Below are 14,152 nucleotides of genomic sequence, written 5' to 3'. Positions count from 1 at the left end.
GGGGGGGCTCTGTGTTCCTGAGCAGAAATGTGGGCCGGGAGGGAGCGCCCCATGCCTTACAGCGCACCGGCCCTGGCTGTTTAACCAATCACGACAGGAGTAGAGGCCGAGCCTCTGGTGTGTGGCCCCAGCCGTCCGTCCGGGCCCCCAGGTTTGGCGGCGTGACCTCTCAGGGGCCCCCATGTGGGCGGCTTTGTGGAGGTATGAGATTTATGGGGAGTGGGTGTGGCAGTGTGTGGGAGCGAGCTGGCTCGTATTCTCCCGCTGCCTTGATAGATCGCCGCTCCAAGGGACTGTCAGGAACCTCTGCTTTAGAGCTGGAGAAGCTCCACAGTCCTATTGACCGGCTGCTTATTGTTTTTCTATGATCCCTTCCGGAATGTTCTTTTTCTAGGTTAGTGCCCTTTGTCCTCGCTACTTCTGGGATCTGCTTAATACTCACCAAACTCTGAGTGATGCGGGGAACGTCCTGTTATTTCCTGCCTGCCTATCAAACGCCCCCCTTCTCGGCATCACGGCCCTTGGGGGGGGAGGGGGTCCGGTCCTGTACTTTACCTAGGGCCCCTCCTGGCCTGGGGCCGGCCCCCTCTCCCAGTCGGCCCCACTGTAAATCTCGCTGAGTGTCATGGTGGTGCAGTGCCCCCGACGTGTCCGTCTGAACGCCTTGTTTGGGGGGAGCTCATTAGCATTTTGAGAGATTGTTTCTTGTGGATTTCCTCCGATTTCCATGCCGGGGTTTGTGTGAAGGGCCACAGAGCCACACACTTACATCTTTAAACAGTATATTTATTACTATTTGTACTTTTAATATATTTTTTCTTAGTTTTTTCAGTTGAATTTCATATAAAACCAATGTCAGCATTTTTTCTTATTTAGAAAATGTATTTTTAAACATTGATTTTTTTTTAAGTTGAATTATTTGTTCCCTGGATTTAAAGTCGATGGCTTTTTCAGTTATCTCGGTTTCGGTTATCTCGGTTTCGGTTATCTCGGTTTCGGTTATCTCGGTTTCAGTTATCTCGGTTTCAGTTATCTCGCTTTCAGTTATCTTGCTTTCAGTTATCTCAACACAGTCTTCTAGGTTTCATAATGAGGAATATTCTGTCCACGACTTGAATTCTTTCCCTCTGTCACCATTCTGGATCTTCTTGGCTCCATCTTCATGATCTGGGTGGATCCATCCTGTTTTTTGAGTTCTGACCGACTTGGGTATGAGCCTTGGATCAGCTTATGACTCTCGCTGCCCCAGCAGACGGAAAGAGACGGAACGAGACACTTCCCACGGATCCCTTTATGGAGGGGGAGTGTGGCTCAGCCTGCTGGGACGCTGTGCCTGTGATTGGGAGTCACTGGGTCAAATCACAGAGCTGGCAGAGTGATGTCACTGTTGGGTCCTTAAGCAAGACCCTTAACCCCCAATTGTTTCAGAGTATGGGGGGCCTGAAATAAATAAATTGTGGTTGGCAAACTGTTATGTTTCTCTGCAGGCAAGTAGCTCCAGGACTTGGAAATCCTGCAGTCAGCTTCTGCCTTGGCGGGCGATGAGACGCTGTTCTAATCTATCAGAGTGTTCCAGTGGCGGCGATCTTAGTCATGTGACGCGCAGGTGACCTGGTGGCTGGTTGCCACGGCAGAGCCGGCACTGGTGCTTTTCCGTGTCCGTCAATCTACAGCGAATACACTCCCGGAAACGGCTTTGCGGGGTTTAATCATTTGCCGGTGGCGTCCGTGTGGTTCTATAAACGCATTATAGCCGTTTAATGTCTGTAGTTTAGCGGTTAACTGCTGTTAATCTGTGATATAATCTCAGATACCAAGCATTTCCATGCATACCCCAGTAGCATGTCGACATGACGGGAATTCTGGGAAGGGGGACATTATTGGCTAACAGCTTAAAGGTTGCAGGAATGCTGTTAGAGCAGGGGTGGCCAATCTTACCCATAAAGGGCCGGTGTGTGGCGGGTTTTTGCTGCAACTCCCTAATTAGATCACTAATTAGAGGAATGATTGGCTGAAGAGTCCTCACACCTGGGTGTGAAGAGCTGACCTACAGGTTATCCCAAAAACCTGCTTACTCACCGGCCCTTTGAGGGTCAGCTTGGCCACCCCTGTGTTAGAGCCTCCAGGGAGACGCCTGAATGTGCTGAAGAGATGGCAGATAAAAGTGTGGATGAAGCCGCTGGACGGGCTCTGCTTCCTCCCTGGGCTTTGCGTGTTTGAAGCATGATGTCTCCTGCATGCAGGTGGCTGTTTCAGGCTGGAGATGGTAGTCAGGTGATCCCACCCACCCCTGCAGGGGGCGCTGTCATTTAAGCTGTCATAAACTGGCCTGCGGTCAATGCGTTCGGCTGACAGGACGAAGTGCTTAATAATCTCCTGAAACTGGAGCTGGAAGGAGGAGTTTCACCAAAAAAATGTGAGCTTAAGACTGGAGGATGTTTGATTATGGATTCTGTTCTATTCAGGCAAAAGGATATTTAGTGAATGATATCACCTCCGTAACTAGTGAAGATAGACTGTGTTGTGTTGTTCATTCTGTCCAGGGGGGTCCTACATTCCAGAGGCAGTGTTTAATTAAACATTATTATATATTATTATTCAGTATGATTAAATACTTTTTTCAAACTGGCCTCCACTAGTCTGGAGTGCTTGCAGTGTGGATGTCATCACCCTCATTTGGAGCCAGAGATCCTGGATGGGTCACCGGGGGGGGGGGGGGGGGTGTCCTGATTCCAAGAAGCAGTCACCCCCACTTACATTGGTTGTGTTTCGCTCTATACTATAAAAGCTGTGAAATACATGAGGCTGTACATACACGCTGCCCGTGAATGAGAATGTGTCCGATAAAGTTTTGGTGCCTGACAAAAATCTCTGCATGAGCTCCCCCCCCCCCTCAAATCAAGGTGGCTGTTTCTGACAGTCTGTGGTTGTGGAGTCAGTTGTCAGGCTGGTACTGACACAGTACCTCTGCTGGCTGTAAAATCTTCACTGTCTGCACTGAACTGTCTATACTATCTGAACTGACGGTACTGGCTCTACTTGCTGTACTGATTGTATTGGTTATACTTGCTATACTGTCTGTACTGACTATACTGTCTACACTGGCTGTACTACACTGTTTGTACTGGCTGTACTGTCTGCACTGGCTGTACTGCACTGTCTGCACTGGCTGTACTCTCTCTGCTGTACTGGCTATACCAGCTGTACTGTGCTGTGTGTGCATGTATGTTTGTGTGCGTGTGCATGCTTGTGTGTGTGTGTGTGTGTGTGTGTGTGTGTGTGTGTGTGTGTCACTTCCTGTCCCAAAAGCACCTTGCCTGGGGGGTGAAATCATTTTAAAATCATAGTTCCTTTATAAAAGTTAAAAATGGAAATGTTGTGATGAAAGGGCGGGATCGCTGACCACTTCCAGAGGATTTTTTAAGCATCTTTCCGTAGCTGTGTAGCATAAATCCCCGTATTCTGGCTTGTCGTCGTGAAGGTCTCGTTGGTCTCCACAGGGCTTTACCCCGACAGCCCTGGGAAGTGTCCCTTGGCCGGGTGACGTCTGCGGAGCACAGTGGTCGGACAGCAGTCGACTTTGTGCTCCCCCTGCGCCCTGATTCTCAGCCCCCTCTCCCAATGCCTCTGTCCATCCCGGCTCCACAAAGCGCTGTTGTTCCTGCCGCGTCTGCATCGCCGTGGGCCACCCGCGCTGTGCCGTGAGGCGGGTGGGGCAGTGAATCTGATGCAGGTGCGGCTGGAAAACCGATTCCGGGCGCTGATCATCCTGGGAAGTGGGTGGGCGAAGGGGTTCGGCATCTCCGGGGAGGCAGGGGTCGGCCAAAACCCGACACGGACCCCTGTAAGGCCAGCAGGGCCCCATGAGTGAGGGTCTCCTCATGGCAGATGGCCCACACTGGCGGGGGGTCAGAGCACCGCCAGGGAAGGACGCACAGAGGAGCGGGAACAGCCAGTAATCACGGCGCTGGAGAAATGGAGCGTCACCAAGACAGGCGTCCGCAGTGCACGGCTTCGCCTGCCCAGCCTGGTGTGTTTAAAAGGTCTAACGCACTCAGTGCTAAGTGTGTCAGTCCCCACAACCTTGGATCAGAAGTACAGAGGAAGTAAACAGATCAGAAGTAAAACCAGTTTAACAGAGTTTAAGCTGCTCACACGGTTTAAACCGGTTTCCGTGTGGAGATATCGTCTGAAATGGTGTGTGGCCCGGAGACTGGGAGTTTCTGTTTGCTGGGGCATCCGTTTGCCTTGTGGTGAACAGCTTTCAGAGAAGTGGGTAATTTGCAGCGTGAAGCTGTTTTGAGATCAGTGCCGGTGATCGCCTCCTGGTAACTGCACACCGGAATGGGAGTGTTTTCCCCGAGCGCAGCTACTGTGTTTAGGTGTTGATATTATTCACCATAACATTGATCTGGGGCCTGCAGGATTGTTATGCTGTCACATGACAGGCTGCATTTTATGGGGGTGGGGGGCTCAGTCTGCTGGACTCCCACTATGGCCCACGATGGCGCCCACTACTGGCTAAACTCTAAATCCTCGATTTAATCACGGTACCAAAATAAACCCAGTTAGGGTGACAGAGATGAGTGTGTTTGCTGACCCCGCAAAACACCTCAGTGACTCCTCAGGGGTGCCAGACATCATGAGCAGTGCCCGGCCCTTTAAATAACCCCACAGCACATGACTGCTGTAAAGGTGAATATTTGACATGAACAGGTTAATCGCTCATCTTTTAAGGCGTCAGTGCAGGCCGCTGCTGAAGTTTACAGTTTTATTTAACAGTGTTATTTTTAAAGCGTGTGTAGGCCACTGCAACCCAAGTCACTCAAGTGACACATGATCGGTGAAAGCGCATGGAGACCGGTGATGATGGTGAGCATTTGGACTGGGGACAGGGTCAGGGGTGTGTTTGGGGGGCGGGGTCTGGGTGTGGGTGTGTTTGGGGGTGGGGTCAGGATGTGAGTGTGGGACACACAGCTCCTGTGACACAGAGCAGAGCCGCACATGGCCGCATGCGGGAACGTTAGGATTGCGAGTCGTCTCTTTCCAGGTTGCAGCCTTTCCACCCTCCTCCCTTCCGGCTTTCTGCCTGTGGCGGTCTCCTGGATGTGCTTGGTATTTGCGGCACACCTGGCATAGGCACGTGGAGGTCAGGGGGTGGGGCTTCTAGCCGGCTGGGACAGGATGGATCCACTGATTGCTTAGCACACCCATAAAATTGACCCAAAATTCAACACAGGATCCTGTGGTATTTGACATCATGCTAGTAAGGGATTAATATCACTTTACAAAGCCTCTGGATAGTGATCCTAACTCCTCTAGGCTCTGGAGTAAATCAACCATTGTCCTGATGCCGATGGTCAGCTGTCAATCTCACACGTGTCTGAGGAATTCCAGAGATTGCAGTCATTCCCCCAAACGTTCCTCAGACAGGTGGCATGACGCTTAACACTCCAGTGTCTTATCCCTGGGTATCCAGTGATCTGAACAACCAGGACATCTCCAACCCCCCCCCCCCCATACCCTTAAAGCCACCCCCTTGTAGCAGGGCAGTGTAAGTGCAGCAGGCTCCTGACACTGCGACCCACGTTCGAATCCCTTGCTCAGCAGAATAGTTCTATCACTTTTGGACCCTTGAGCAAGACCCTTAACCCCCCCCCCCCCAATGCTCCAGGGACACCAGATAAATGGCTGATCCTGTTCTCAGACCCCAAGCTTCATCCTCACCCGTATGAGTGTGTTTATGCGAGACTGGATATGCGAAACACATTCCTGTGTACTTGTGCAAACGGTGATCAATGCTTCATGTCATTTCATTTCATGTGAAATGTTTTCTTCCAGGTTCCTGTTTATGGTGAAATATGGTGCTTCATACATTTGGCATCTTGGACAGAACAGCCTTGTGCCTTTGTGCGTCCAGGCAGTAAAAGACATGCTGGTACATTTCTTGCACTTTTATTTTCTCTTTCCTTCTAAGGAATTTAGAAAAATCACGTGAAACATCATCAGGTGAAGCCTGACCTGACGTATCTCAGAGTCCATCTTCTGTCCATCTCAGCAGCCTACTGGGAATTTTATTGATCTGCTTTACTGTGCCAGCGGCTTCATAAGGACACAAGATAAAAATCCACTCTCCTTCAGCAACGTCTCATAATTATCCTTCTTCTTAAAACAATTATCACTTGCCTTATGGAAGAAAATGAAAAGGAACTGTTTCCCTGGTCTTATAAAGCTCCTTCATAACTTGATTGTTGGTTCATTTCTTGGGAGGGACTATGCTGTTGTACCATAGGGAGGGTCCTGTTAACCTGAGTTACATCTGTGATGTATTGATCTCTGCAGCTGTGTGAATGATTGCATTTGGGACTGAAGTTTCCAAAATGCGAATAATGGTACAATGTGCCTCCGGAAGGTGCTGGCAATTTAAAGACACTCAGGCCCCCACAAGTGTGAGATGAATGAGTGTGGCCTGCTGCTGTGATTGGATGCGGGAGCCCAGGTCTCTGACGCCCGCCTGCATGCGGGTTCTGTTGGCCGCTCAGTAGTGTGGCCTGCTGCTGTGATTGGATGCGGGAGCCCAGGTCTCTGACGCCCGCCTGCATGCGGGTTCTGTTGGCCGCTCAGTAGTGTGGCCTGCTGCTGTGATTGGATGCGGGAGCCCAGGTCTCTGACGCCCGCCTGCATGCGGGTTCTGTTGGCCGCTCAGTAGTGTGGCCTGCTGCTGTGATTGGATGCGGGAGCCCAGGTCTCTGATGTCCGCCTGCATGCGGGTTCTGTTGGCCGCTCAGTGTTTCTGCACTCAGCGCATGTTTCAGTGGAGTCGTTTTCAGAACGAGGTGAGTTAGAGCCAAATCGACGAATGAAGCGGGCAGAAAGGGGGTGTCGCTCCCCTCGCTCTCTCTGCTCAGTCCATTCATCTGTCTTCTTTTCTTTTTATCGAGCCGGGGGGGGGGGGGGGGGTCACAACAGACACATTATGCAGGAATCCCAAAGGAAGCCTTTGGAGGTGCGAGTGGGGGCTGGTCATGGATACGGGTGGGGGGGGGGAATGGGGGGGGGGCGCACGTTCACATCTGCAACTCAGTTCTGTTTGTCACTCCCACATCTGACCTGGCTGGTGTTCCTCTTGATGTTGTTGGCTGGCTTGTGTTTTGCCGTCTCACTTTACAGCCAAGCAGAGATGCTGTCAAATAGCTGAGCGACCTTATGACCTGTAATCAGCATGTGCAATATTCCTCCTCATAAATAAACGTGGTGTGGTTACCAGTGACTGCTTTGCTTGTGAAGGAGCGACCTGCTTGCACCTTTTAATGGCCGGGATTTGACCTTTAGCCTGATTTAATCGCGCTGGTGTTTTTCCGCCCTGATTTGCATGTGAAAAGCAGCTTACATGCGTGAGACGCACGGGGAGGAAGGACCCTCCTCCAGGGGGCACCGTTCCCCCCCTTTTCATCTTTCACATGCAGATGAATGGAGGACACGGAGAGGCCCCCCCTCTGCTTGTTGTGTCCTCACAGGCCTCGGCGTGCCTGTGTCTGTGTGGCGGGGGGCTTACAGTCACACCGCATACGTGATTTCTCATCAGAAATTCAGTACGGCTGATTGACGGCAGTAGATGGTCCTGAAAAGGCGTCACGGCCGACCAGCTGATCTGGGCATCGCTCCTCCTTCAAAGGCCTCAGTAAGGTGTAGTCTTTCCCCCCCCGAAAATAGCAATTACGTCTATTGACTGTCAGACTCCAGAAACTTGATGGGCCATGTAAAGATCCGCTCTGCGTGCTGGTTGCAGCCACTGTAGCGTGTCTGCGGGCAGAATGTGGTGTTTGGGATTCGCACCAGTGCCTTTCACTGGGGAGCATAGGGCTGCCATTGGAGCTCTCCGGTGGGTCGGGGGTGGCGTCCTTCACACGGCTGACGAACCCCGCACTGCAAGCTCTCGCAGGACCGTCGCTGAGAGAGTGATGGTGTGAGCCACTGCCCCCCTGTGCAGGGTGATTCATATGTGTGGTGGGGGGGAGAGACACCCACTGCATCTGCGACTGTGTGCAGCGGCCCTGCTGGGAATCGCCAGGTCCGGCTTGAAATGATGTGTTCAGCTCCGGGCTGCACGGACCCCCTTGTGAAATGACCTGGGGTTGCAAGTCTCTGAACTCAGTTGGTATGCTGAGGTGAGTGGAATTGTAAGTGTTATACTGCCACCTGTTGGCCATTTGCATGAAGTGTCAGGGTGCTTCATGTAGTATTATGTGGGGAGTACCTTACTGTTAAGGCTTCACAGCGAAGGGAACCCAGAAATGGGGGGGGGGGTGTTAATGCGTCCTCTGTGTGGACAATGAAACCCCTGTAAGTGTTGTTCCAATAAGTGTCGTTTTTTGATTCCTGGTACCGTAAATAATGTAAGAAATGCTCTCAGATTTCCATGGACGCCGTTTCCTGGATGCTGTCTCCTACATCACCAGCGCCAACCCCAAGCTTGTACTTTACTTTTCCTTTTTAAAGGGGTCTGATAGCAAAGTGGTCGGGGGGAGACTGAACTGTGAGCAGCATTTCCTCACTGATAGGGGGGTGAGACTGCCGGGGGTCAGTTTGACCCCTGGAGTGTACGGGCGGCAGGCCGGAGCCTGTCTACGCAATTTTGGGTCCACATTTTGTGGGGCAGATATTTGAAAACCACCGAATTATGAGGAGAAAAGAAAACATGACAGTGGAGCTTAGCAGTGTATCTGGACCTGAGCGAAGAAGCATGATCAGTACCTGCAGTGATGAGGGTAACGTGGTATCGTTGTATCGTTGTGGTTGTTTCCAGGATATTAAGCAACATCTCAGGCAGTTTTAGGTTGATGGCAATTCTGACGGGGTGACAGCGTGATGCCTTTTCGGAGAGCAGCTTTTGTGAGTAATGTGTGAGTAAAAGACTTGAATGTGTAAATGTCGACCAGCCCTAACTGACATCAGCAGGATGTCCTAACCGCACTAACGCCCCCTGCTGACCGAATCAGGTACTGATTAGCAGGAAGTGCTGACGCATAAGGAGCTACCTGTAGGAACATGCAGGCCATGTCACCTTCCCGAGGGTTTGAGACTGTCACGCCTGCGCTCGGGGCAGGCTGTAGCGGGGAGCCCCCCCCTCCCCCCCCCCTGTGTCTGCCCAGCCGTGCTCTGAGAGAGCCAGCACACGGGAGAGGCCAGTTTGCAGGAGAGGCCTGCAGAAAGCCTGTCTGGGGAGTAAGTGAGCGAGAGAGAGAGAGAGAGAGAGAGAGAGAGAGAGAGAGAGAGAGTGCCGCCCTGCAGGCGGGCAGGCTGGGGCGGGCAGCGGGAGGAGCCAAGGCTGTGGAGCCTGGAACCCCAGGCCGTGGCCTCGAGCGGCCATGCACTCCCTGCGGAGCACTGAGGAGGGAACATGTGGCTCCTGGGGGCCATGCAGGGGCCCCACACTCACCTGGTGGACTGCATGTGCTGCATGGGTCAGTAGATCTCCTCCCCCCTCTCTCACTCTCTCTCTCTCTCTCTCTCTTTCACTCTCTCTCTCCCTCCCTCCCTCCCTCTGTCTCCGTTGTTTTGTCGATTTCTTCGCTCTGTTTTTCGCCAGAGCCGTTTGTGTTCAGCCACAGGGCAGGCGCAGTGCACGGCCGATCATGTGACCTCTGTCACCCTGCCTGTTCCATGCTCGGTTGTTGCAGTGTGGATGGAAGTGAAAGAAAGATGGAATTGGGGGGCAGGGGGTTAGTGTGAGCTGTGGGGTCTCTGCTCAGGCTCTTATCCACATGGTGATTGAGGAGAACAGTGTGGTTACCTTTTGTTACTTTTACGCTGATAATCTTCTCTAGATACCAGCAGAATAGTGTGTATTTGCTTAAACTCGCGCAGAGTCAACACTCATCAGGAAGTAGCTTGTGTTCTATTCCATGCCTGAGTCGCGGGTCTGTTTGTCCCAGTGAGATTCAGGCTTTGGCCTTGACAGGGAGAAGTTGGCCAGTGTGTATGTCGTCATGGATACCAGGCGAAAAACAAAAAACTGAAGTGGTTGATGATGTGTATAATGGGGAGTAGGAAATGAGTAATGGAAGAAAAACCTCATGGAAGCGGGAGGAAGCTTCTGGAAGACATCATACATCAGAAAATAGCCAACATGATGGGGAATGATGCACCTCGACCCAGAGCTGCGGAATCATTTTTGTGTTCATAGCGCCGAGATTCCACCTCTTCATGCCTTTTCACAGAAGCCCAATGAAAGAGCACAGAGGAAAGTCACAGTACATCCACACTACCTTTCATCTGCCCTCATCAGAAAAGCTGTTCTGCTGGCCTCCTGTATGCAGGAATGCTGCATAGCCTGTGTGCATGTAGGGATTCACTGCCATGGGGATTACAGCTCCTGATTGGCTTGTCTGATTAGTGCACATAGCATGCTAATGGCTAACATAGCCTATGTGCTAAAATATTAGAATATGGCTGGAGTGACATCATGGCTGCAGCGGGAGTGACGTCATGGCTGGTGTGGGAGTGACATCATGGCTGCAGCTGGAGTGACGTTATGGCTGGTGTGGGAGTGACGTTATGGCTGGTGTGGGAGTGACGTCATGGCTGGTGTGGGAGTGACATCATGGCTGCAGCGGGAGTGACGTCATGGCTGGTGTGGGAGTGACGTCATGGCTGGTGTGGGAGTGACATCATGGCTGCAGCGGGAGTGACGTCATGGCTGGTGTGGGAGTGACATCATGGCTGCAGCGGGAGTGACGTTATGGCTGGTGTGGGAGTGACGTCATGGCTGGTGTGGGAGTGACGTCATGGCTGGTGTGGGAGTGACATCATGGCTGCAGCGGGAGTGACGTTATGGCTGGTGTGGAAGTGACGTCATGGCTGGTGTGGGAGTGACGTCATGGCTGGTGTGGGAGTGACGTCATGGCTGCAGCGGGAGTGACGTTATGGCTGGTGTGGGAGTGACGTTATGGCTGGTGTGGGAGTGACGTCATGGCTGGTGTGGGAGTGACGTCACGACTGGAGTGGGAGTGGCGTCATGACTGGAGTGGGAGTGACATCATGGCTGCAGCGGGAGTGACGTCATGGCTGGAGTGGGAATGACATCATGGCTGCAGTGGGAGTGACATCATGGCAGGAGTGGGAGTGGTCTCGTTGGTGCCCTCTGGTGCTCGCGGGATGTTGGCAGGAGCTGTTCTGGTCTCTGCGATGGGTCTCCTGTCTGGGGATGTGCGACCTGCAGCGTGTTTGTTAAAAGCTGGAGTGTGATACAGGTAGTCTGACCGTAAGTGGGCTGGATTTGGGGTCCAGACCATGTGTGAGAAAGATGCGATTGGCAGCAATCTGTGTGCATTCAGCTTGCAGGTCTTCTTAAAACTCACTCAAAGCTCTTTTTGCCCTTTCAGATGAAAGAGACCGCGTGCAGAAAAAGACATTCACCAAATGGATAAACCAACATCTCTTAAAGGTGAGCATCTCCTCCTGCTCAAAGGTGAGCATCTCCTCACTTCCTGCATTTCCTGAGTTCCTGCATTGATATCATTTCTTGATGTTTGAGCAACTTTATTCGGCCTGGCAAAGATAAACCTCAATCCTAAATCTGGTGCTCGACTGTCATGCCTGGCTGGTGTACATGGGTATTGTAGTTCTGCTGCTATGGAACATTAGCATATGTATCTTAGGCGAGGGGCATCATAGGAGCAGAAGCTGATCCCGTCTCCCTGCTGTGGAATGTGCTTTGGAGACGCATTGATGGTCCTGATGGCAGAGTGATTTTGTGATGGAGCTGTGAGTTGCTGATGGTTTGCAAGTTGAAGCCCACTGACATACTCATTGGCTGCTGAACCTTGCCAAAGCATTTTAGCTCGAAGCTGATTGGCTCTTTACTTGTTGACTTGTGTAAATGTCACGGTAATGCTGTCTCTGTGTGGTATTCAACCCTCATCCGCTAGTGAGGTAAAGTCTGCCTCTGGACTGGAAGCAGCGCTTCCTGACATGGGCTGCAGTGCAGATCCTTCCTGTCTTCCTAGCCCCGCCTGCTGGCCAAATCCAGGCGGATCTTTCTCCTGTCTTGTCTAAGCAGGACCTCAGCCTGTCTCACTCCCCGCTTGCCGGAATGTTCCGGAACGCGTTTGGCCTGGCACATGTCTGCAGCTGTCCTATCATGGCCATCTATGCCAATATAAAAAGTACACAACAGGTATTTAACTTCCGGGGTGAGTGCTGGAAGACTCCCGACCATCATGAGGACGCTGTAATTTCCATCCCGCTGGATCGTTGTAACACCCGGCACGTTTCATCCGTCTTTTGGATCCGTTTGGCAGTTTTAAAACACCACTTGGGTGGTGCACAGGTTCTAGCTGCAGTGAACCTTTCCTGGATGTCCTCCTTCACCCCCTTTCCTTCATGTGATCTCCTCAGGGTTAGTGAATATGTCGGTACTCTGTTGAGTGACACGGGCCTGGCCCCCTCGAAGCAGGCTCATCCCGATCTCATATCCGCATCCATATCAGGTAGCAGATAATGGTGGGGGGGGGGGTCCTGGAAAGGCTGGTCACCGTGACAGCAGCAAGCTCCATTTTCTTGGCCCGGTGAATGGGGTACGACCCCCCCTGATGAGAAGAGGGAGTTTGTTATATTTGGGGTCCCACTGCCCCCCCCCCCTCCCCCAGATGTCCCAAAATCAAAATAAATTGCTGGCAATTAGAGTGAGAAGATCATAATTAATAATTAATAGGCAAAGAGTGTTCTGCTTGAGCACCTTCTCAGCTTACTGAATGAGTGTTAGTGCACTTAAGAAACGTGTGTGTTTATTCAGTCGGTGTGTGTAATGTAGCATTTCAGGTTTTCCAAGATGGGCCAAGCGCTTAGAATAGAGCCATGAAGGGAGCGTCACTGGGGAGGCGACTTCACAGTGGAGAGATTCTGTAGAAGCGCAGGGCGGAGCTTGGGAAGGGCCACAGTCATCCAGACAGGGAGGGTGTTTGGCTCAGGAGCCGGGGGGGACCGGAGAGTGACGTCATATGAGGCCAATGTGCCGGGTTGTAAACAGGAGCAGGAAAACCAGAGGCTAAAAACGGGGGTGTGGCTCGGCAGATCAGAGCACTGTCATCAGGAGGTCGTTGGTTCACATCTCAGGGTCGGCGGAGTCACTCTTGGGCCCACGCGAAAGGACCCTCCCCACGCCGAGGGACTTTCTGACCCTGAAAAAATGTACAGTCAGTCTTGGTACAATGTGTGACATCATCCTGCAAATCTATTCTAACACAATTAATATATTCGTAACGAAGTCCAATACAACGTGGAATCACATTTGTACATGCAGAATTTCAGACAGAGAGAAAAGCACTATGCCAGCAACCAGCACGATATGGTCTTGGCGAGAAACACTGTTTGTCTGCAAAAACAGCTATGCAAGTGAACACCAGTGATGTCTGATTCGTAAATGAATCATTCTTTTTTCTGATGAATCAGTTGAACCAGTTTTGAAATTTTTGTATGTCCACGCATTGCACAGGTCAATGTCTTAGATTCTAAATATCAGGCCCAGCCGCATGGTGCCTATCCACATACCGAAATCTGTCAGTCCATCCGTCCATCCATCCATCCATCCATCCATCCATTTCCAATAGCCACTTATCCAGGAGGGTTATGGACATCCAGCTCCTCTTGCTCAGGGCCGGATATCAAAATCACGTACATGCATAATTCTGACTGATAATCTCTCTCTTTTCCTGACCCAGGTACGAAAGCATGTAAACGACCTGTATGAGGACCTCAGAGATGGACACAACCTGATCTCGCTGCTGGAGGTCCTGTCTGGAGAATCACTGGTGAGAACCCCCACCCCCCCACGGAAACGGGTGCAGTGTTCCTTTCCACCTGCTTACATGGTTGTATCGGACGTGTCCTTGAATACAACCGGCTTCGTGATCTGAGCGTCTCTGCGTTGCTGGTCATGCGACACGAAGGCGTGCAGCTTCATGGAGCTGCGGCAGCTGTGTGACACCGGGCTGGTGGCTGGGACTTGTATTGCAGGAAATGCATGGCTGTCGTGCCATCTGAGGATGGGTGTGACAGTGCTGCATCAGCGGTTGCAAAGTTAGCATGCAAGTCCTAGTTAATGCCACCAGTCAAGCAAATGACTATATAAAAAAATACATGGTAAACACTA

The 14,152-nt window shown here is 51.7% G+C and overlaps 1 protein-coding gene across 11 annotated transcripts in view; it reads left to right on the top strand.

Annotated features, from left to right (window-relative positions):
- Positions 1-14,152, top strand: part of dst (dystonin) — a 128,759-nt gene that overhangs the window by 19,455 nt on the left and 95,152 nt on the right. For 10 of the 11 annotated variants that reach the window (XM_049007802.1, XM_049007803.1, XM_049007799.1 and 7 more), the window contains 2 exons: positions 11,385-11,446; positions 13,722-13,811. In XM_049007802.1, coding sequence (XP_048863759.1) covers positions 11,385-11,446; positions 13,722-13,811 — 152 coding nt within the window. Of the gene's footprint in view, positions 1-9,326; positions 9,465-11,384; positions 11,447-13,721; positions 13,812-14,152 lie in introns of those variants that run through there. The other variant, XM_049007795.1, reaches the window with a different exon arrangement.

The sequence above is a fragment of the Brienomyrus brachyistius genome, chromosome 3 (genome assembly GCF_023856365.1).
Source record: "Brienomyrus brachyistius isolate T26 chromosome 3, BBRACH_0.4, whole genome shotgun sequence".
In the NCBI taxonomy this organism is placed as follows: domain Eukaryota; kingdom Metazoa; phylum Chordata; class Actinopteri; order Osteoglossiformes; family Mormyridae; genus Brienomyrus; species Brienomyrus brachyistius.
Note: the sequence above shows the minus strand (reverse complement) of the source record. Positions and strands in the feature narration are given on the sequence as shown.